This window comes from Paramisgurnus dabryanus, chromosome 20, assembly GCF_030506205.2.
Source record: "Paramisgurnus dabryanus chromosome 20, PD_genome_1.1, whole genome shotgun sequence".
Classification (NCBI taxonomy): domain Eukaryota; kingdom Metazoa; phylum Chordata; class Actinopteri; order Cypriniformes; family Cobitidae; genus Paramisgurnus; species Paramisgurnus dabryanus.
This window is the reverse complement of record NC_133356.1, coordinates 27,843,917-27,867,707: the sequence shown is the minus strand read 5'-3', so window position 1 is coordinate 27,867,707 and position 23,791 is coordinate 27,843,917. Positions and strand designations below refer to the sequence as shown.

General features: G+C 38.2%; 1 protein-coding gene across 4 annotated transcripts in view; it reads right to left on the bottom strand.

Annotated features, from left to right (window-relative positions):
* LOC135733172 (KH domain-containing RNA-binding protein QKI) overlaps positions 1-22,764 on the bottom strand; it is a 120,935-nt gene extending 98,171 nt beyond the window's left edge. For 2 of the 4 annotated variants that reach the window (XM_065251527.2, XM_065251516.2), the window contains exon 1: positions 22,076-22,763. In XM_065251527.2, the coding sequence (XP_065107599.1) occupies positions 22,076-22,217 (142 nt within the window). In that variant the 5' untranslated portion in view covers positions 22,218-22,763. Of the gene's footprint in view, positions 1-22,075 lie in introns of all 4 variants that reach the window. The other 2 variants (XM_065251535.2, XM_065251508.2) reach the window with 2 other exon arrangements.
* Between the last annotated feature and the right edge of the window lie 1,027 nt (positions 22,765-23,791).

Here is a 23,791-nt window from a genome sequence, read left to right as displayed (position 1 = left end):
CGCACTACTGAGCACACGTGAGCCACCTGCACACATACTGATACACATTTTGGCACGTTTCGTGCACAGATATATACAACTGGCTTACAGTGTGATAGAGATCCATTTAGCCTCCCTTCAATGTGATGCCCAGCCGATGCCTGAGATATATATAAACGTCATATATATAATATAAAACGTCAATAAATATATACGTTATATACACTGACGTTTTATATATATATATAAAACGTCAATAAATATATATATCTCCCAAGGGTTTTTTTCCTCCTAGGACTTTTTGTTCCTCCCTGAGGTTTCTCTCCTAGGTTTTTTTTTCAACCCCGGGGAGTCAGCCGACATTGGCTTAACTTAGCATTCTGTTGTATACAGGACATTATTAATAGGCACGCTTGTAAAGTTTATTCATAGCCGCTGTATTTTGCTACTTATTTCATCTGTCATTTTTTTCTGTGTTTCCCCTGCTTCTTTTAATGTAAAGCTGCTTTGAAACAATACCAATTGTGAAAAGCGCTATATAAATAAAATTGCATGGATTCGCAAAACTTAAATACAAAAAACAGACTTCCGATTAGCCTAGTTTATGCGGGTTCACAGTAGCTGGTGATTTAGGATTTGCAATATTCAAGGCTGGGGCACACTGATGTAAATCTCACTTCGGTTGTTATATTTTCATCTTTCAACAGCTCACTTTTTGATTATTGCGTTCCATGCGGCAATATACGCTGTACGTTTTTGTCCTCAGGGTTCCACCCACACACTGGCTTTCTGTAATATATTGAATGTTAACGAATTGCAGTCGGAGCGCCCTTGGCATGCTTCCAACAAAGCTCGACCGATAATGGATTTTACCGATAACTAGGTTGGTCAGTACTTGCCTATAACCGATTAATCGACTGATAGTTTTAAAAATGGATACCGTATAAAAACAAACATAACACTCACTCAAAATTGAAACAGTTAAAATAAGTAGTCACACCGATAAGTTGTCACACTATTCATGACTCCGACACTAGAGGCTCTATCTCAAAAATCAAATAGCCACTTTGTGTGACGACTTCTTTTATAGTCATCTTCTTGCTCACATGTGGTCAAGATAGCTCTACTCTGACGTTTGAACAATTTTCTTATTTTTGGGCTTAAAAAGTAAACAGTTTGCACTTTACATTTTATGCAATACAACTTTGTAGGTGTGAATGTTAAAAATTCTTATTGTGCACAAAATAGAGGAAACAATAACATGTCTTTTGATACTTTAGCTGACATGCTATATTGAGCTTACCCTAAGATTCAGCCAACATTAGCACACGTGTCAGTTTGGGGCAAGCTGTCTCAATGACTTTGGGGCAAGTTGTCACATGCTTTTCACACTGGAAATAGTTAACTATGCATTATTCTAAAACCCAGGGGAATCCTGGGTTATCTGTTTCACACTGTTCCTACATAACCAGGGGTTAAGAGATAACTCTGGGTATTCATAATCTGACGTTTCACACTGTGCATTCCTAAACTCTGTCAGGTGTCTGAATCCTGCTCCTCCACATGTCTGTAATTATCTTAAGATGTATTGCAGTGATGATAAAAAAGAACTGAAATGCACCAAGGAACTATCGGCGACAATTAATCGGCAAAATGGATCAATCGATCTCCCTCTACTTCCGAGCAGATTCAATCACTCTTAACATACCACAGAGAAATAGGATAATATAATTGGTGCAATCACCAAGACTCCAAGGGTTTTACCTAGGATTGTCATCCTAGGAGGAAAACTGGCCCAAATTTAGTCCAGTTACCTTCAGCCAATATGGTCTTACTGGTTCAGCTAGTTAAAGCAACAGTTCACCCATGAATAAAAACATTTTGTCATATTTACTCACCACATAACATTAGATATCAAAAATAATTTGTTCTGTGACTTATCGTCTTCACATGCCAAAATAAAAAATGTATGCAAACACACGAGATATGAGAGCTCTGCTAGAGCGGATGGTATTAAAAATGTATGAGTGAATAACAATTTAAATATCTGTCTGCTCCTCAAACAAAGCTATCAAAGGACTTCAAAATAACAGAAAAATAGTCCATGAGTCATATAGACTATTTTTATCTTGCGTTTCGGAGCTTGAAAGCTCCAGTTCCCATTTATTTTTAGGAAATTCTGGATAATGTCTCCTTTTGTGCTCCACAGAAAAATAAACAATACAGATTTGAAAACAAAATGGGGAAGAGTAAACGATAATAACTTTATAGAATTCGACACTTTTTGGTGAAATGCTTCTTTAAAGGAGACGTCTTTAAGTGCTATAATTAAGTCCCCAGTGCTTTTATTAACCTAGAAAATGTGAATAAGATCAACCCAGTAACTTAGTTTTGGTAAACTATTCTCTGCAAGCAAGTGAAAAAATAGCTCATTAAAATTTGGCTCCCCTTGTGATGTCAGAAGGGGATAATACTGCCACTTAATCTGCACTATCCAACCACGGCACTGTCATTTATTACAGAGATCAGCTCATTTGCATGTTAAATGACACACCCAAATCGGCACATTTTTGCTCACACCTAAATTTTAACATGTTATAATAAATTATCTATATAATTTTTTGAGCTAAAACTTAACATATGCACTCTGGGGACACCAAAGATTTATTTGACATCTGTCTTGTAAAATGTCTCCTTTAAGAGACACAATAGGGTTAAACGTAAACTGGACACACAACATATACTGGTGACCAGTAGCGCACCAGATCACTTCTTCGATGTACAAGTTCCTAAAAAAGAAATGACACCCACAGGCATCCTTGCGATGCCCGGTCAATACACACGATCATTCCTCCATGTCACAACAACATAATCTGCCTTCCATATCACACTCGCCTTTCACCGGCATCGCAAACTATTAGTCGAGTCCGAGAGCTGACGACCCGCAGCAACTGCGCAAGTCTATCTCGACAGCCATCTCCAATTGTAATCACAGCGCTGCTCAATCAGAGAACCTCACACTGCAAATGCTGCCAGCTGCAGCCACCGCATCTTCGCTGGCCACGCAGAGATTACCGTTGACAGATCCCCGACACCAGGGCTTTTTTAATATTAATCAAACAGCTGGTAAATTACAGGTCTTCCAACCACATGACAGATCGACTGAAATGATAGCCGCACAGTGACATCACAGAGCGCTATAGGTGAAGGCGCCTGCGGCAAGGCCTTCATCTGAACAGATGGATACGGTTCAACATCACAGATTCTCACGGCATGGAGAAATGCATGTGGTGAATGGAGAGAGAAACTGAAAAGCACGGTGGAGAGGAGCATGATTATAAAAGAGAAAATGAATGAAATCCATATCCATATTAAAACACAAAAGAAAAATCCCATATGAGATATATATCGTCAGTATCTTGACTAGGTAATAATGGAGAGCAAATGGAGGCTTTTCTTCTGAGAAAAAGACCATAAAACCTCTCGTCTCCACAAGAGATTTCTGACTAATTGCTCAAACTGTGTCTACAAACAATAACAGATTAACAATAAACCCTCGTGAAACAATGAACAGCTGACTCACATGCATTATCACATTATTATTATCACACAAGCCCTTATTGGATCATCATGGTACCATCTTAAAGAGATAGTTCACCTAAAAATAAAAAATCTGTCATCATTTGCTCACCCTCATGCTGTTACAAACCTGTATAAATTTCTTTGTTTTGACGAACAAATATTTTGAAGGATTTTTGAGGAATGTTTGTTATCATGAGCCCCATTCACTTCCTACTATGGAAGTGAATGGGGCTCATAAATGGTTTGGTTACAAACATAACTCAAGATATCTTTCGTGTTCATCAGAAAAAAGACATTTATACAGGTTTGTAACAACATGAGAGTGAAAAAATGATGGTAAACTATTCAGCCAGCGGTCTGTGGGTGTAATATCTGATGTGACGTCAAATAAGAAGAAAGGGTTCACGATACGAGAGCTCTAAGATACAGATACATAGTGGACACTGAGAATTACAGTAGATCTGACCTGGCCACAGACACAAGTACTGACACACTTTCCAAAGAAGCGAATGACAGACGGATGGGAACATGGAGAAAGACAGAGGGAGACACAGCATCCTTCTGTGTTTGTAATTACGCAGCTCTGTCAGAGGCGGCTCCATCGCGAGCGAAGGTGGCAGCAAGGAGGAGGAGAAAGGGCGCGCTCTCAAACTGAGATGCCATCTGGGCCTGCGCTCTCCTCGGAATGATAATACTGCCCAGCCCTCCCAAAAAATCTCCCGCTTCCACACACGCAGATACACACAGACATGCCAGAGCTCAGATGAAAAGTGAGCACATGCCCGCTGGTGTAGATGAGACACAAACAACAAAACAAGTCAAGCAGAATCTTCTGGATTCCTCCAGAGTATGGCCTGTTGAGCTGGATGGCTGAGATAAGACATGAGAGACAGGCTAGAAACTGAAAGCCCTGGATGCTGGGCTCTTGGTTCCTGCTGGCTATGGCAGAAGACACAAATGACAGGAATAAGAAACTTGAAATTATCCTAACAACCCATTTGAGCATTTTAATGTAATAAATTTACATTGAATTTGATCAAATGTGGATAATATAGGTCAATATTTATAAAAAAAAAAAAGATAATGGGTCTACAACATATGATCTGTGATTGAAGAGAAGGAGCTACTGTAAAAGCAAAGTTGATTTAAAGGAGAAACAAATATTAATTTGTTTACTTTTAATATAAAATATCACAATTATTTCTTATAGGCCTCGTACAGGGGTGCATAACAATTAATCGCGATTAATCTATATCAGAATAAAAGTTTTTGTTTACATCATATCAAAAAAGTTTTTGTATCGTGTGTGAACTGTGAATAATAACTTTGGATAGATAAATACACACACATGCAAGTATATATTTAAGACATGTTTACGTGTGTATATACACATTTGTTTATTTGTGTATAATTTATATTATATATATAAATATAAATACTTAATATATAATCTCCCTTAAAATTATGCACATTTTATATATTCATTATTATTCACAGTTCACACACGATACAAAAACTTTTTTGCTATAGATTAATCGCGATTAATCATTATGCATATTCGGTTGTGTGAGGATTTAGGGAACAGATGAACCCAAGAGCAGACGATGTCGGGGAAAAACAGAAAACACTTTATTTAACACCAAACACAAAGACCCACGAGGAGGTATGAAACATGAAACACGAAATTCTTGACAGATAGCACTACAACTTGACTGGGTAACTAGACTCTAAATATACAAGCACCACGAGAACTTGACACAACACAATGATCTAGGGATGCTAAACAATTAATCGCAATTAATCGTTAGCATAATAAAAGTTTTTGTTTATATCACATATGTGTGTAAACTGTGTATAATAAATATGTATATATATAAATATGAACACATTCATGTATAATTTTAAGAATTTTTTTATAAATTAAGTATTTATATTTATATATAATATAAATTATACATAAATATACAAATGTATATACACATGTAAACATTTCTAAAACATATACATGCATGTGTGTACATTTATTTATACAAAGTTATTATACACAGTTCACACACATATATGATGTAAACAAAAACTTTTATTCTGCTAACGATTAATCGCGATTAATCGTTAAGCATCCCTACAATGATCCTGCACAGAACTAAAGATACACTGACATTAAATAGAAGAAAGCAAACAAGATAACGAGCAGGAACAGGTGATGGGAGAAAACCAATGATTACTAATAAGCAGGAGAATGAGGGGGCGGGGTCACAGGACAAGACACTCGATGCACATGCCAAACACAAAAACAAGGCATGAACCTCCACACAAGGCCAGGGACTGTCAGGACTCTGCCACCATGACAAAATACAAATATAACAAGACTTCAAGGCAGAGTCCTGACAGGTTGTCACTTCACCTTTTAATGCTTAATCCTGTTCTGTACCATAGACTGTAAAAAAAGATAGACGACGAGACATCGGCTCCCTCCATTGTAATGAATTGAAGGCAAAAATGTCAGACCATGGTCGCCGCCATGTTACGTAAAAACGTCAGTTTGGAGCCAAGGAATGCGCAGAAGGAATCGTCCGTGGAGCCAGAGGCGGAGCCGCGATATCAAACTTCCGCCCAAAATAAAACGTATCACAAAAAAGAACAATTAAACATATAACAGCGTGATATCAACTACCTGAAAGGACCAAAACCATCTTTCGGAAACTTTTATTGGAAATGTAAATAATTTTTTTATTTTGAGCAGAGTCCCATTCGGTTGAATGGAGAGGGCGGGGTTTATGACTTGTACTGCAGCCAGCCACCAGGGGGCGATCAAAAAGGCAGCGGCTTCACTTTTTGACGACTTATGAGGCACACCCATTCTGTACACACACACATCAGTAATTTACACGACTGATAACTGCATTCTTAAATTTCGCAAAATGCAGGTAGTGACAACTAGTGTGTACATAACCGAACTGAACAAGTAGTTGTTATTGAAGTATTTAAACATGCATCATGGACTTGTCTCTCTTCTGAAAAAAGCCTAGAAGGGGAAAAGTCTTTTGTATGCGCAGTGCTTGCTGAATATTGTTGCCAGATCTTGCACGAAAAATGCAATAAAAAACCGAAATAAATCCAATGCTGGGATCAAAATATTGGGAGCGGCAGCTTCTCACTGTAATAACACTAAAAACTTGATCGCTTCATCAGCCAAAAGCCATAAACAGTTATGCACCACAACGGTATGCAAGTACAAAAAAGACGAGGACTTGGCAACACTGCAAGACAGCGCTGAGAGAAGCAGGCTTACAAATGGGTACAACATACAACTACAAGATGGTGGTTTATTGCAAAACATAACACTGTAATATTATTTTGGTCGAAGCTGTGAATGATAACCACGCAAAATGACAAATTGTTGCTATGGTTACCTCTGTGTCAATAATTCCAGTTTCAGAAGTGAGTCTTGTTTCGTACACACATGGAACGAACATTTAGGGAATTCACTCCAGCATTTAAATGCGATTGTCAGTCACAAAAGTTTGCAGTGTGTATGGGGCCATAGACAATGACAGCAAACAGACATTTCCTTAAAGGGATAGTTCACCCAAAAATGAAAAATCTGTTATCATTTACTCGCCTTCATGTTGTTACACACCTGTATACATTTTTTTGTTTTGATGAACACGGAGGAAGATATTTTGAGGAATGTTTATAACCAAACCATTCATGAGCCCCATTCACTTCCATAGTATTCTTTTTTCCTACTAAGGAAGTGAATATGGCTCATGATCGGTTTAAAACATTCCTCAAAATATCTTCCTTCATGTTTATCAGATTTATACAGGTTTGTAACAACATTAGGGTAAGTAAATGAACGAGTAAAAACACAGAAGTCTCATGTGTACCTCCCAAACCAATTCAGATGAGATCTTAACAGTCACAACATGTGCTTAGATAAAAAAATCAAATATATACAGCTCAATTATTTTTCATCTAATTCATCCCAAACCAAATTTTCTAAGCTATGATATGCAAAATGACTTTATTTCAACCATTGCTTAATGTTTCTATTTACATTCCTCTTATGAGAAACCTCTGAGACAAAGCTCATACATAAAGATCAACCTATTTCCTTCCTCTGGAAAAATGTCTGTTTTGGAAAATCAGTAACAGCTGAACCATACAGTACTGTTAATCGAAGCATGTATACCATCACTGACGTCTAAGTTAGCAATCTAAAAGACCTAATTTTGTCATGGTCCCGTAAATAAACAGCGAGTCAGTGAGTCACCGCTCGCCTCAGCTGGAGCACTGCTATCTCAGTCCTACGCAAAAACCCATTCCAGCAAATACAAATTGTGGCTAATCGAGGTTAACCAGCATACTGGGTGTCAGCAGGGAACTTGTGAGCTTCAATGTCATAACCTCTCTATTGTAATAAAGTACAACAGGCACACTCCATTAAATTGCCACAGCTTTAAAAAGGATGGGTGACCAGTGATGTAAAGGGTGCCCCTTATTGGCGGTTAAATGCGTGCTAGACTCAAATACACTGACGCAACACTTTGTATCCTCCTGCACCGCCGCATCAACGAACTGCGACAGCGGCCACCTGTGCCTGGGGGAAAAATCCCCCAGAATGCAACAGTACATGCAGGGGATGCTTCAGTGGCGGGAGGAGAGAAAGGAGGGGGCTGCGTTCCCCGCATCAGCAGCTCTGGCACAGGCCCACTTCAATTAGCTCAGTGTGCTGTAGAGGGGAGCAGACACCAAAGCGTTTGCAAGCACACACTGAAATGAAACACACAAACATACACAAGCATTAATTCATGAGAAGAAAGTCACACTGAAAAAGAATCGTCTCTTACCAGTGAGTATTTTGTGAAAAATTACCATGTGCATACATTTCTGCCCCTGTTCCCTTGTGTAATTGCCCTTGTGTGTTAAAAAACCTATATCTGTCTGCTTACTCCATTGTATGTAATAATTTCTGACCTATTTAAAAGTGCAAGGCAGCACCTTCCTGTTTAGAAAGGTACCGATGCCATTTAAATAAATGTAGAGGGGAAGGGGTTTATCCCATCAGCCAGAAAAGGCAGCCTAAGGCCTCAGGGCAACTCCGGTACAGTATGTGAGTGTGCTGTTTAGGCACATTTATGAAAGTGAGTGTGTTAGTGTATGTGCTGCCTCAGGAGGTGCTGACACAGAGGAAATGATGGTTCTTAGCGGCGCGCGCTACTGAGCTAATATGCAGCAGAAGCGAGGTCCCGCACGGCTCCGTACTGGGGCCGGCATATGGGCTGCTTTGTCACACAAACGCACATGCCACATGCCTCCAGGCGCTTTCTCAGAACTACCAAATCTTAAATACTTGCAGTGATGCCCTGCTGAACGGCTAACAAAGGCCTTCAACAAAACTCTACAGTAAATAACTAACTGGGCCTCAATATACTATAAATAACCAGCGCTCTAAATCTCGCAACAAGAACAATGCCTCAATACTCTGAACCCATGGTAAAAAACTTTTTGGACTTTAATACAAGTTAAAGAGTAACTAAACCCTAATCCCACTTTTTTTAGTAACTGATCTGTTAGAATTATGATTCATTAGTGCTGTTCATTGATTTTAGAAAGTTTTTTAACATTTGGATATAAAGTGTTTCAAAACTACAATATATGGTGTAAAAACGAGTGAGTGCTGCCCTCTTCAGGTTGAACGGTGGCTACTGCAGTTGAATTTTCCTATTGGATGTTGGGTCCAAAAAATGACTTGTGACGTAAGCAGGTTTAAGCTCACCACGCCCTTGTTACGATCTCACCACACACTTGGTACGAGCTTAGTTCGTCCCCTCTATCTCTTTTGGGATCTGCCCACTTTTCTTGCATTTTTCAAATATTGACAGTGGGTGGGGTCAGGCTCTGACCAGGGGTTTAGTTACGCTTTAAGCAATTTTATGAACGGCATTTGTGGCATTTTGATATGCTGACTCAAAAATATGTTTTTGACTTTTTTCTTATTCATTTCAAGATCATAGAAAGGCACTAACAATGAAGATTGATGAGAGAGTCCCTAAACAATTTTGCACGAATCACATAACTAAATCATTTTATCCATTCATCACTGCAAGTGCTACACTGATATTTGATACAACACGTGCTGATTGAGTTTTCTGAAGGCAAACATAGAGGCATTACGAATCATTTGAGACTTGTTGTGCAAGAAGCAACATTCTGCACGATTTACGAATAAAACATCTAATTTGCTTGTAGAACTTAAGGTACCCATGCAGGCACTGAGGTTTAGCTTCAAAGAAACTCCAAAGATCTGAGATTGACAAGGTGCTACATACAGCACACTGTAGGCATCAGCTGACGGTACACATGGTCTCAATGTTGTTTATGAATCAGTTAGCTAATAAAGAGAAACACAGGACCATACAAATCCCCATCTCTGCTCTGGCATCTTTGATTGGCTGTAGCATAATTGTGTTGCGTAGTCACAGGACAAGACCGCAAAAAGTTAATAGATTAATTTACCAGAATGAACAGCCACGTGCATCACATGCTCTTGGGGTAGAAAGCCACATTTATGCTCCAAGCATGACTTTTCCTCAATATCTTATCCAGAAAGCAGTCGATAAATCATGGAGTTTTGGGTGTAAAATACACAATTACAGTCTTCGGCAAGGGACGATGACATATGTAAAACTGAGAAGCCTTAAATCTACAGTATTCATGAGCAAACCCAGATCTAACAAATCAAGGGCAGTTATAGCTTAGGCTGATGGAGCCATTAACAGGGAAATTTCAGCTGTATACTGACATTATATAAAAACCTGTGAGAGCCATTAGCCTTTAACAAAGGATTAAAATGCACATTTGGTGTGTTAAGGGTACGAGATAAATCAGGCTAAGTAGGTAAGGGAATCGATCATTTCTCAGTTGGCTTGGATTGCTCTTTATCTATATTAAACAGAGGAGTCTAATGGATGGCACTTTAGATGGCCCCCACGTGTCCTTCAAAAGGCATCTGGTTGGGTCCTAGCCCAGAACATTTGAAAATCATTTAGAAGAGGCTAGATTCAATTAAACGTCCCTCTCGCACCTTGAACTTTGGGCTGCTGATGAAAGGTAAACACATCAATCTCCTTTTGCTACCCAAGCAGCAACAATTCTCAAATCTGACCAAGCGTTAACTTTGAATGTGGAGGGGACTGAAAAAAATCACCTGATGAGAAAGAACAGCGGGGTTCCTAACAAGACCAACATACTGACGTGCTGCTCTGGTGTAGAAAGAGATGAAATCACTTAACAAATAAGACCATTTCTGCTCAAGATATCAGTTATTTAGAACAATATTAACCAGTGATAAACTGAAAATTGATTATTAAACAGATACCAATGTCAGTATCAAGAGAGCGAGCAAGCTGATGGCTGAGATAATGCAGATGGTTTATTCCAGTCCTAGATTCTGATTGGTTAATAGTTGTTTTATTTGTCCGATTTCCGATTTTACATTTCTATTGATGTGTAGGTGTGTATTAGTACATAAGACCTTTGGTCCCAGAAAATACCCGTAAAATTGCCAGATAAGCGTCTGTGTGGAAACAAACATGTCCCGTAAATCTGCTGAGATTGTTGCCGGAAAGAGGACCTTGTAAGATACACGGAAAACCCTCTGTGTGAACAAGAAGCCGAAACAATGCCATAATGGGCATGTCGTAGTGAGGCCGTGCGCGTCATCAGAACAAAAGTTATGGTTCAGCTCTTTAAAACGAGAGATTTACATGCATATCAACATTCACAACAAGAAATGCCGCAAACTAGATTGAAGCAGTTATCAGGAAATTATAAATGAGACGCATAAACAATGAAGCGCGTACATATGTCATGGCAACATAAAGTTGGTTCAACACTTTAAAATGAGGGACATGCAATACAACATTCGCGACGAGAAATGTCAGCAAACTGGACTAACACAGATATCAGGTAACTTAGGTCGTCACTTACTGAGCTAACGCAGAGTTCATTCAGCAGCATAAAAGAATATTGCGTCATACGCTCCTTTATAGTCTTAGCATAAACAAAAATTCACACAAGTGGTTTCTAGAGAGAGAAATAATAAATAATATGCAAACTTAAGACGTAAGATAGGGCAGGACTTTCAACAGGTCACGTGTCTTTCCGGGACCTTGCAGATGCCGGCTAATCATTGGCAGTGTGAATGAACAAAAAATCAAACGATCCCGGAAAAATCCAGGATGCATTTTCCGTGTATTTTCCGGAATGTCTGTGTGAAAAGGGCTCATGTTAACGATATGCAAAAGGTACATACCCGAAAGTAATCGATGACGCAAATTATCGTCTCCAACGTAAATCTCTTTTCTTGGACAACAACAAACACACGGATTGTAGGCAACAGTTTACTGCCTGGGATTTATGATGTAGCAAAAACTTACATTATCATAATTCCTCCCGCTTCGTACTCACAGCCTGTAAGTTAACTCCTGTTAGCATTGCATTGTGACCGAATCTTTCAAACATGGTAAGGAGCGTCACAATCAGGAACAGAGATTTTTTCAGATCTGTGCGTTTCAGGAAGAGGGTGAAATCTGGAGCAAACATGTACGGTATGTGGAAAATAATGTGTTTTTTAACCATAAACCACGTGAACACATTGTATTAAACCAAATACACAAAATAACGTTGTTGAAATAGGTGCTCTTTAAAAGAATTTGCTTTTCAAGTACTACAGGGAACGGCTTGTTTGGACCACAGCCCTATTCTTCCCAGGTATATGATGACAATATTCTAAATATTTTTCCTTACCTCCGCCTACAAAAATACTCCAAAAAAGGGTGTGACGCTTCCACAGAGAAAAGGAAGAGTGGCTGTCACCATGCCATCGAGACGCTGCTATTTTCATCCCGGGGAGTCAAATCCCCTTTGTTTGGCCTTTGCTGAGGACAGCTTCCGCAATCTGGCGTGACCTTTCCACCACAAACTGGACCAGCTACACAATCAGAACTCTTTACATATTTCTGAAGGAGGGACTTCACAGAACAAGTAAGACATCAGCCGATTTTAGGAAAGTGCAAACAGCGATATAGACAAAAGTAAAAACAAAGAATGTTTCGAACACATGCTATATTGTGCACCATAAACACAATCAAAGCTTCGAAAACACAGGAAAAAATGTCACCTTTAACAAAAAAACATGAGGTGCATCCTGGAATGCTTTTTAAAAAGCATACAATGAGTTATTCACTGTACGTATACATTAAAATTGCATAAGCTGGATCACAGAAAACAAATTCAGTCAGATGTTTCCGAACGTTCTAATTTGAACAAGTTTGTTCAATCTCTAATAGTGAGAAATGCGCAATTTAAATTCAAGTAACAGTAAAATAAACAGAAAGAAATTGCTTTCTGATGAACATGTTACATCTCAGGATACCTCGCTGGAATATGAATTATTTCTGGTTATAGGATTTTGCTCTCGGAGGCAACAGACAAGGATAAGAAACGACGTGAGACCAAAATCTATTGACATAAACGAGCTCAGATGTTGCCTTTTCATTCGGCCTCTTACTTTGAAATCAATACGACTCTGTCCGTGTAGGTAGATTCTATTCACATTCTCGCACCCACTCTCCTGGCGAGCCCGTGGTGGCTGGAGACTTAGTCAGCAGTCTGTGAGAAACAGTTTCAATTACACAGAGTGCTTTTAAAATGAGGGATGTGAATGCATTATAAAGCGCAACAGTGATGCATTCACTAATAATGACGACATCGCAGGAAGCCGCTCGTAATAATCCCTGCGATGATGTATAGCGGAGAGGAAATGGAGGGGGCGGGGCATGTCATGTGATTGATTTCTCCTTCAGATGAACTACTGGTGCTCTTAAGTGTTAAGCGAGGACACGGTAACCTCATAACCCCTGTTATTGGTACATCTGATGAAGTGCTGTCAGATGATGGTTTGTGCGTGTTCTTCACCTCTGCTCTAATGACCTATCTAGTTATCTTGTGACAGGGAATGATAATGTTCAGGAGATATAGAGGGAACCTGTGCCCTGCATGATGATTTTAGTAAGATACTGTAACATTTTACAGTAGATGTCTCCATATATAAAACACCTGATTCAGTTCATCAGCTTGTTAGTGTGTTAATTAAGGAACTGTACATTCTGGAAGGAGCCTGATGAGTGGAATCAGGTGTTTCATATAAGGAGACATCTAAACCACTGATCTAAATCAACTTCTGTTAAAATACACCTCTTATTTACGTAGCATCTCAAAATATCAACAGAAAGAGCCACAGTGTGACTAAACTTAGCATTGTGCTACAGTGTAATGGCACACAATGGGTCTCAGAATGTAAGATGAAGTGAAACTGACCAGGCATCTGCATGCAACCGGCTGTAGACTTACAAACTAGTAACCAAAAAAGGTTACAGTGGACATCAGCTTAAAGTCGTTTGAAAAGGTAAGGCATGGAAATGCTTAACAAATAATCATGCAACTGACACTTCGCAAACACCCGCCCCCTTTTGCTAAGTCCGACGTGAACAAAAAATTATAAAACTTTGTGTGTTATTTCAGACAAAAGCAGACATAAGATCTGCATTATGCATTTGAAGTATAAATTCAGGAAGTGAAAGGGACTCGAAATAAAGTCAAAATAAAGATCGAAGCTATAGCCTACAGGTCATATACTGTATCTGAAAGTACTACATCACCTGGCAATCGAGATCGACACTGTTCATGTAAAGTTGAGTACCTCAATATAGCCATCATTAATAGCTTGCGGTCGAATGCAGAGCCTTGCAAAGTAAAGTTTACTTTAAACCTGCACGTACAATGTAAGTGCACTCTAAGAAAAGATGTGTCAATTTTAACACATTGTTTTGTGTTATCCTATTTAACACATTATGTGTCATTGATTTTGTGTTCAAATTAATAAAAGGGACAACACAAGATGGGTGATTCTCTTGAAATTAGACCCATGAAAATTTTTTATAAAAAAAGGAAATGCAAAGTAAGAGTATCAAATAATAAGCATACATTTACAAACATCTCTTCATGTACTATTTTGCACATGATTTCAAATGACATCATACAAACCAATTTTGTTGTTTTTTCCACATTTAATTTTCATTACCGCAATGTGTTCATGACTGGATTTGGGTTCTTTGACATGGAAATATTTATAATAAAAAAATAAAAAGCTTCAGTGCATGTTAAACATTTACAGTAAAGAAACATGTGGTGTTTGGTGATCATTGGTAAATGTAGAACCAATAATAAAGAATATAAATGTGTACAAGACCCATTTTCTCATCCTCAGCAACAATTTTCAATCATTGTTTAAGCGCTCAAGAAACTAACATTTTCAAAAAAATAGTTTGAAGGGACATAATTGACTGTGAAAATCAAGATGGCTACCAGGTAAGCAGTTCTTATTTTTTCTCTCCAGATAAAAGTTACAATTTTGTTTGTCTTAGTACCTAGACAACTTTTTAGTTCTCATTACAGAAACATGAGTTTGTAAATGCATATATTTAATGTAATATCATGTTCCGGTTATGATAATTTTGATAATTATAATCTTAAAAATGTAAATAATTCTATAGGAAATATTTTTTTAAATCCTCTAAAAATTATGATTATAGTAAGTTCAGACCTTAATCTTTTATGTGCAAAAAAAAAGATGTGTTGTCCTTAACTAGACACAAGATGTGTTTTTTTAACACATTCGTTTTAAGAGTGTGGGGTTTCAAAAATCAGACGGTGCGTGTACAGTATGCGTGCACTCTTCTTATGACTAAAATTGTGCCATGCGCACTGTACACTCACATATGGCTAAAGATGGACTATATTTCGGCCTTTAGAGAACGGGTGAACCAATGATCATGGTCATAACAATCAAATTTTACCACTGATACTGACAGTGCCAGACATTTTGAGATGCAGTCTTGCCCTGGATGAGTCGTGTGAGTCTTTTTTTAAGTCTTTTTTTTGTTGTACAATGTTACAGCTGAGATCCCACAGTCTGACATGGCTTTTAGCTGAACATTTTAATACAATTTGATGCCAATCAACAATCGCAAGGACTATTTAAAGGGGACATAACATGAAAATCTGACTTTTTCCTTGTTGCAGTTCTATAATTGGGTCCCCAGTGCTTCTATCAACTTGGAAAATGTGAAAAAGAACAACCCAGTAACTTAGTTAGTTAGTAAGTTTAAGCAACTCTGACTTTGAAACCTGTGATATTGTGTAAAACTTTACTGACCTTAAGTTTAAAGTAATGTGGTGTTTCTTAAAATATGTTAAAATAACAATATTAAAGCACTTTTAAAATGTGTTATGCAGGTATTTAGTACAGCAATGCTGTGCCCTTCAGCCACATTGAGATTCCTCTGGTTTTGTAAGTCACCTGTGTGTCTGTCAGTGTGAAGCTTTTAATGAGCGCACAGCTCATTTCCTTTTCCTCTAATACCTCAAAGTGAGAGGAATTGAAAAGCATCTCAGAAAGGACAACTGGTCCACAACTAAAGACAGAGTCTTAAAGAAGTTAATTCTGCATAAATTGACTTTGACCCCACTAAAACAACTCAGGATTAATTAATTGCTCCAATTAGGTGATGAATGCGGCCACTTAGACTAATTGTCGGTGGAGCACAGGCTTCTGCGGTCCTCATGGGAACTTTAAGAAGATTTCAAGAAGAGCTTTTCTTGAAAGAAAACCACATTTCTGTTGTTTAAGAAGGTGAAATCATTAAAATCTGTCCTCTGGGTGTGATTACCAACAAACATCAGATTTGTTTTTTGATGATACTGTGTGATTAATGACACCTGTTAAACACTTGTCCCGTATGAAAAGAGATAAACCAGCAGTTTTTTAAAAAAGATCTCTGTTTTACTGGTTAAATATAACTTTAACGTGATAGTAGTTGTATCAATGGGGCATCTGAGTGATATAATTATTTAAGTATTATTAGCTGATACATTTGTGTTATTATTGTGTAGGTAAATATGCATACCTTTAATACTCCTTATCAGGAAAATTAGACACATGTCTGTTTTACAGGTAAATCCACAACTGCTTATACAGTTTTTGATGCCACAGTAAACGCAGTGTACATTAAACACTGCATATACATTGTTTTTTCATTGAATGAACTTTACAATTAAAGGAACAGTATGTAAGAAATTTATATCAATTAATCATAAAATGTCCCTGATATGTCACTAGACATTAAGAAATCATTTTCATTTCAAATACTTATATATCACTGACAACAGTGATCTGGCCAGGATATTGTCTTTTAAAAAGTTGGAGTTGCAGCCCTCAACTGATGTTTATGTTGTCATTTTGTGTATTGGCCACCAGTTGTGTGATTGCAGTACCAGTTTTGGCCACAATCCTACATACTGTTCCTTTAAATTCCTATTTGTTTTTAAAATAATCAGTACGAGTTATTGTGTAAAGGGGCGATCACACGAGACTTTAAGCATGCAAATATTTTTCAACCGTTACTGCGAATATGGGCAGGGGGCGCTTTGTCAATATAAGTTCTTTAGCTACGACCATCTTTGCTTTTCAGAGAGAAAGGTCATGGCATGACGTATCAGTTTTCTACTGGTCACATACATTACTGTATATCCATGTGATACGAATTCGCAGGCCAGAGTTCACCAAACTTGAACTTTGGTATGAACGAAATGCGAAATACTGTATCTTTGCATGAGCTTGTGTTTTCGGTCTGACGCATTTGCATGCGTATGAATAAAAATCAATGGAACGAAAGGCATAGTGTGACCGCCCCCTAACTCGTAGTCGTATCTTTCCCTCAGACTATGTTTATATGACAATGACTGAATTAACACATGTGTATGATGTCACCGACCGTTATCACGGATTTGCATCTTCGTAGTTTACACATAGACATAAAGACCTCATTTTCAAAAACTTTGAAACCCATTTTCAAAAGATTGCATTTTCAGGATCCAAAAATTCTGTTGTGATGTAAGTAAACAGCCAAAGTACATAAACACTATTGTGAATGTACAGTATTTCAAAAGCTAACCCTGGAAAGCAATTAATTATTAATTATTTAGCAATTAATTATTTCTCAAAATCATTCATGGTATCAACCTGGTACATTGTGAACACAATGCCATTTTGGCATACTGGGAAGTTGCACAAAATCAGCCAACCTGATTAAAACAAATGATTATTGTGAATCAGATGGTCAGTTGATGGGTTGCTGGTGATCCACTGGTCCATGCTGAATTTAATAAAATGCTTAAGAATCAAAATGTTACCTACGTCTAGTTCCTAACTGGACAGCGACTTATCGTGAGATCTTTTACTACTCCATAAAATAACAATTCGGTGTACAAACCATGAATGACCACGGAGTATTACGGTGCCTTACAGGCTCACATACATCTCTGTTTCTATTACTAGCTCTATTCAAACAGTAACTAACTCTATTCTCTATGGATGCCAGAAGCACAGCTTTGCCTTATGGGCCTTGTACTGATGACGGCGCCTGCTCTCCTGATTAAATTCATCACCTTTATTACAGTGCGGAGTGCATGGCCTAGCATGGCTGACTGCTCCTGTTACCCATTGAGATCATTCATCTGCACTAACGGGGTCGGGGTTTGCGCTCGGTCTGTGCATTAGCCTAGGAGCATCGCGTCTGCTTCACGCAAATGCATCGCTCACAGGTGACGTGCCAGGGCCGGTCGCCCGTCTCATATCTAAAGGCCACGCTACCCTTCAGAGCGAAAAGCAATGTCTTCCCGCAACACTGACTGTGGCAAGTGGCTTTAAATAATGTGCATCAAAAACAGGTCTTTTGAAAAGTGTTTGAGCTTGTTACGTTCAAAGGAAACGGGGTATATTACAGTATGGATGGCTTTAAATGTCATGCAATGTTTCAAATGATAAAAAGTCTATATGGGTTTCTCTAAGGGTGTAGTTCACATATTTTGAAATAAAACAAAAAGAAAAAAATGATGTAAGCAGCTCTTTATACCTTATTGTGATTGACAGGTTTAGATGAGCAAGCCCCTCCCAAACAGACCCCATTAGTTACTATTAAACTCTATGTAAGGTTTAAAATAATTATTTTTCATTCAGCCAAATGTTTTTACATTCAAAGTGCCTCACTTGCTGTACAGTACAGAGACAGTCACCCTGATGCAACCCTGGGGTCAGTGACTTCTTCAAAGGCGTAATTTTAAACTGGATCTTAGGCAGCCTTCACTTTATGAAGCCCATCTAATAAATGTGAATCTCTTGTGTTTTAACATCTATAATATTACCAGCCCAGATCTTACCACCAAGTCAAACTTTGGGAATAAATATAAGATCTTATAGCATTGGAAGAACAGCAGGTGCAATAGCACCTTTATATTAATGCACACTGGACGCCCAATAAACAAAGCAATTGTAAATATTCAAATATCCATTTTCCAAAAAGATTACAGTAAAAAAGTCTTAAATCTAAAGTGTTCCCAAGCTACTGCTTGTATACGATTATGTTACAAACAAGAGCGTAAAATAAATGCACATTATGAGATGGATGCAAGCCGACACAAGCACACACATTTACACGCTCTCATCCAAACAGAGGCTGATTTGTTGGATATTACGACACCCCACAGGGAATATCACACATGCAATCTCAATAGGCTCCTGAGCATTTCTAATACATCGTTGCTCTCTATTATTGATGATGCCATGTATTTCCAATTCATTTCTCTATTTTCATTCTCACAAATAGAAAAAATGCATTCACGTATGATCAATGTAGTGGCCCCCCGGTACAAGCCGTAGACCATAATTTAAGCTCTCCTCATCGTATCAGGACAGGATTAAGCTGAGTCTGGTAAAAGCCAGTGATTTAGCATTGCTTTAGTGATGGTACCACAAAGTGGCACAGCAGAATATACATTATACATCAAACCACCCAGCTTTTGAAAAGTATCTATGAGTGGCACACGGGTAGCACAACATGCACGCCTCTTTTGCCTTTTATGGACTTAATTATCGCAGATAGTTTTCTACAAAGCAAATGATTTAAGGCCTGCTTGCATGCATGCATTTGATTGAATTCTTGCACATCTAAACAGTGTGCCCTGTTTTTATTGGAGGTCAGAGCTCAGTTCTGCAATGACCCAATAGTGGAAGTGAAACTGATGGCTCAGTTCGCTCTCATGAACACAAGACTGACTCACTCCTACCTCTGTGGTCTGACAGTGTCTTAGGCGTGTTTTAAAGTGTCAACAATTCAGACATACATGCACTTACACAACCTAGACTGTGACAAACCATAATCTGAGGTGGGTGGAAACTCAACTAAACTGTCGTAAATAGATTGCATTTAACGGTATGACGCGTCTCGATGCCTGATTCTCAAAAACCTGTGAAACTCATATGTGACTCATAAACACATCACGCAAGCGAAATGTGAAATATTTTTATATTGGCAGGTAAAATCCTTCACGTACTCCTGATTACATTTATAATGTCGCAGGCGAGCATCACTGATTTAATTCGGAGGAGAAAGGCCTGCAAATGTGTCTGAAAAGCATAAACAAGACAGCGACTGTGAAATAACTTTACAAAGCAACAAAGTGTGAAGCCAGGCCGTAGGCCCACCCGAGGGATCTATAATGATGTCCGAAAAGTAATTATAAAAACCCCTGTTAACTAATTAGAGTATGTTTTATAAAAAAATAACATACAATAGCAAAAAATTTTAAGCAACGCCACAGAAGAGGTCCTACATCACTTGGCTGAAATTTGCATATGAATAGAGTCTCCTGGTATTTAACTGCAGGTGCCAAGGAACAGCATTCCTTTAGAAACATAGACAGTCTGTGTTGGGTTGTGTTTGTCAGCAATTAGAAATCTACCAAACCACCCACCAGAAGGGAATGGACGGTGGTAGCGCTCATGGATATTTCAAAAAAATAACCACTCTCTCTACCTTATAATATAATGAGAAGGTAATGATGAGTAATGAGCCGGTAATCTACAGGAATGTGAGTAAAGATGGAGTTTTACGGACATAATTTCAAGCGTTAGGTATTTTGCTCAGGAGGCTATAAAATATTACTTGTGCATCATGGTCTGAAATTACATTTGCTTTGCTTGAAAATTTGCTTTGCAAGATTTTCGTTTAGCAGTGGCATTTTCTAAAGCAAAAGCAATGATAAAGCATTTGACAAATAGGCGTGATTGCTGTAGTATAACAGAAAAAAATTTAATATCCGAATCTCCTCCTCAAGATTTTTCTCCTACTCTCCCAGAAATGCTTTGACATTAGGGAATAGACAGTTGGAGAGAGCCCTCTAGTCTGAAGTCAGGGCTTAAACTGCATAGATCAACATCTAAACTCACTTGTATTTTATTATCCTTTCAACACTGTCAAAACATACTCAACTTTATTTGTCAGGGTCGCTCTATAAAACGTTTATAAACAGTCTAAATTATATAAACCTCTTTAACAGCTTGTGGTACATGGGCTCAGGGGGCTTGTAAAGAATTAGGATCACTTCTAAACCACAAAGTACAGATGAGGTTTACTACTCTGAGCCACAAGAAAACCATATAAGTCTGCACACGATAAATAAAAGAATGATGTAAACCACTAAGCCACGTGAACACTTATGTAGTATATGAAAAACGCTGCCTTTAAAAGAAGTACACATGGTTGTATGATGATCTTATAAATACGTAGTCACTTTTTTAAGTTATTTAACACAGCCAAGTGCTATTTTTATTTTGGGGGGTTATTTAGTTGCCACATGTGGTTAAATATTGTAGGCTAAATACAGATCTCGCGAGTGGCGACTATTTAAATATCATCTGTCAGAATGCACGCGCGAGTTCCGCTCACTTAGTTTTATACATTTTATTAAAATTACTAGGCTACTTTTTATCAAATCTTCATTAGCTTTTCACCAAGACAGCTTATTTTATATCGACACAGAATATATCAAATTAACATAACTTTCTCTGTTGGTATTTTGACCATGGAAATGAACTACATCATGTCTCTTATATTAATCTTTGGATATAATTGTAAATATCCCCCTTTAGAGTTCATAAATAATAATTTTAACATTGTTTTCATCCCGTAATTAAGTCTCCCAAACAACTGTTTACCAACTCTAGCCTGATTTATTATATAATACGTCCATAATAGACATAAACTAAAGCATAACGCCATCTATAAGTAAAAACATTTTAATAACACCAAACGGAATCACTGTTAAATTATTTCTCAAGCCACAGGTAGCCCATCGGTTCCCTGTCACGGATAAGTGAACCGACTCTTGAACTTAAGCACCGGTTAAAACCGACCAAAATAAAGCTGACGGCTTTGTCGTAAACCGACGACGTTATGTCTGATTTTTGAAGACCTAAACAGCACGTCATTGCTAAAGCTTTGACAGACACATGTCACTCAATCTGACACTCAATTCGTCAACCCATTACCTTCGTCCAGAAGCCGCTCGAGATGGTTGAAGATCCCGCAGAAGTTGGGCAGACTGCTCATCAGTTTCTTATCGTTCATCAGCTGCATCAGATAGTCTGGGCTCGGCTTTGGCTTCTCTTTCGTTTCCATTTCCCCCACCATATTCCACAAGAATCACCAGCGACGCCCCAAGCAGACAGAAAAGTCCAAATAAATAGGCTGAGATATAAATAATAAATAGAGTATAAAACCGCAACGGAAAGAGGCAAGTGTCTATCGCTCGTGCGCGGGTAACGCTGCTGTCCTCAGGCGCCTTGCACTGACTCCTGCGATACTGCGATTCAAAGGATGACAGCTGTTTCAGGGAAGCTGATGAAATGAAATTAAATGAACAAAACGGGTGGAGAGGAAAGCCAGGTCCCTTTTTTGGGGAAGAAAAAAATTGCCCGGTAAATTCCACAAGTTACTCGTAAGCGAAAGACGACTCCCGCGTGCCCGGTGTCCCTCAGATGGATTTAAGCGAGAGATTTGTCCTTAACTTCCGCGGTGAAGATGTCCCTTTTCCCGCGAGTTCCCCAGAGCTTTCTCAGTCTTGTCTCTGTGTGTGTGTGGTGTGCAGCACTGGAAACGTCTCTCACGCGCAATAAAGGCGCGTTCTCAATGAGACTGACATTACAGACCAGCACTGCACTCTCGAGCCCGTCACATGATCACACTGAGTCCCAGCAAATCACACTGTGGGAGGAGAGAGAGAGAGAGAGAGAGAGAGAGAGAGAGAGAGAGAGAGAGAGAGAGAGAGAGAGAGAGAGAGATTTGGAAAACAATTAGCCCATTTGCAGACTAAAATTTGATGCTTTCTCTGTAAGGCTGTGTAACTGTAATATTGTGCGTATATTTTATCAGTTACTTAAACTTGTTATTCAACCTGTTATTACGATTTCTGAATAATTTGGCATTCATACATCACTAAAATGAGTGTTCAAGAAAAAGTTAGCCAAAAGATAAAATGTTGTCATGGTTTACTTACCCTCATATGGTTCGGACACCATGCATTAAAAAAAAATATTCAGGGGATCTGTTGCCACAGCTTAATTTAATGCATTGGTGAAAGTTAAAAACTCTTAATTATTGATTTAATGAAACATTTTAAGATGCAAACTTTTTTATTGAGTTGTTTTGACATAATAATGTTGATAATTGCATCAACTTAATATTGTGTGTAACTTGAACTTAAATATCTGAGTTAGTTGGTTTTAAACATTAAGTTGTAGTACTTCAGTGTAATTAGCTTTATAACTAAATTTTTTCAAGTTGAGGTTTAAGTTTCCCAGCATGCTTTGCATGGGACTTGATAGTGGAAGTAAATGTAGAAATAGTGTTATTTTATGCATTTCTAACCGTGATAAAAACACGAGAAGACTTATTAATGTTTAATGTTCTGTAGGATACTTTTGATAATTAAAAGAGTTTATTTTATTTTGATGATTTAAAAGGTTACCATTGTGCTGAAAAGTAGAGAATTTGGCCCAGTTGAGAATAGACTCACCAAGTATCATATTTACATGCTGTTTCAATCAGTTTAGCTAAAAATGCTAGGACTGGTTATCTTCAGCAACCTGACAAGTGTTGTTAATTAAAAAAGGTGGAGTGGTTTAAATAATTTTGTGTGAACTTCTAGTGTAACACAATTTTCTAAGTACATCCAACTCAATTTAGTTTGTTGAAAGTTGTTTTAA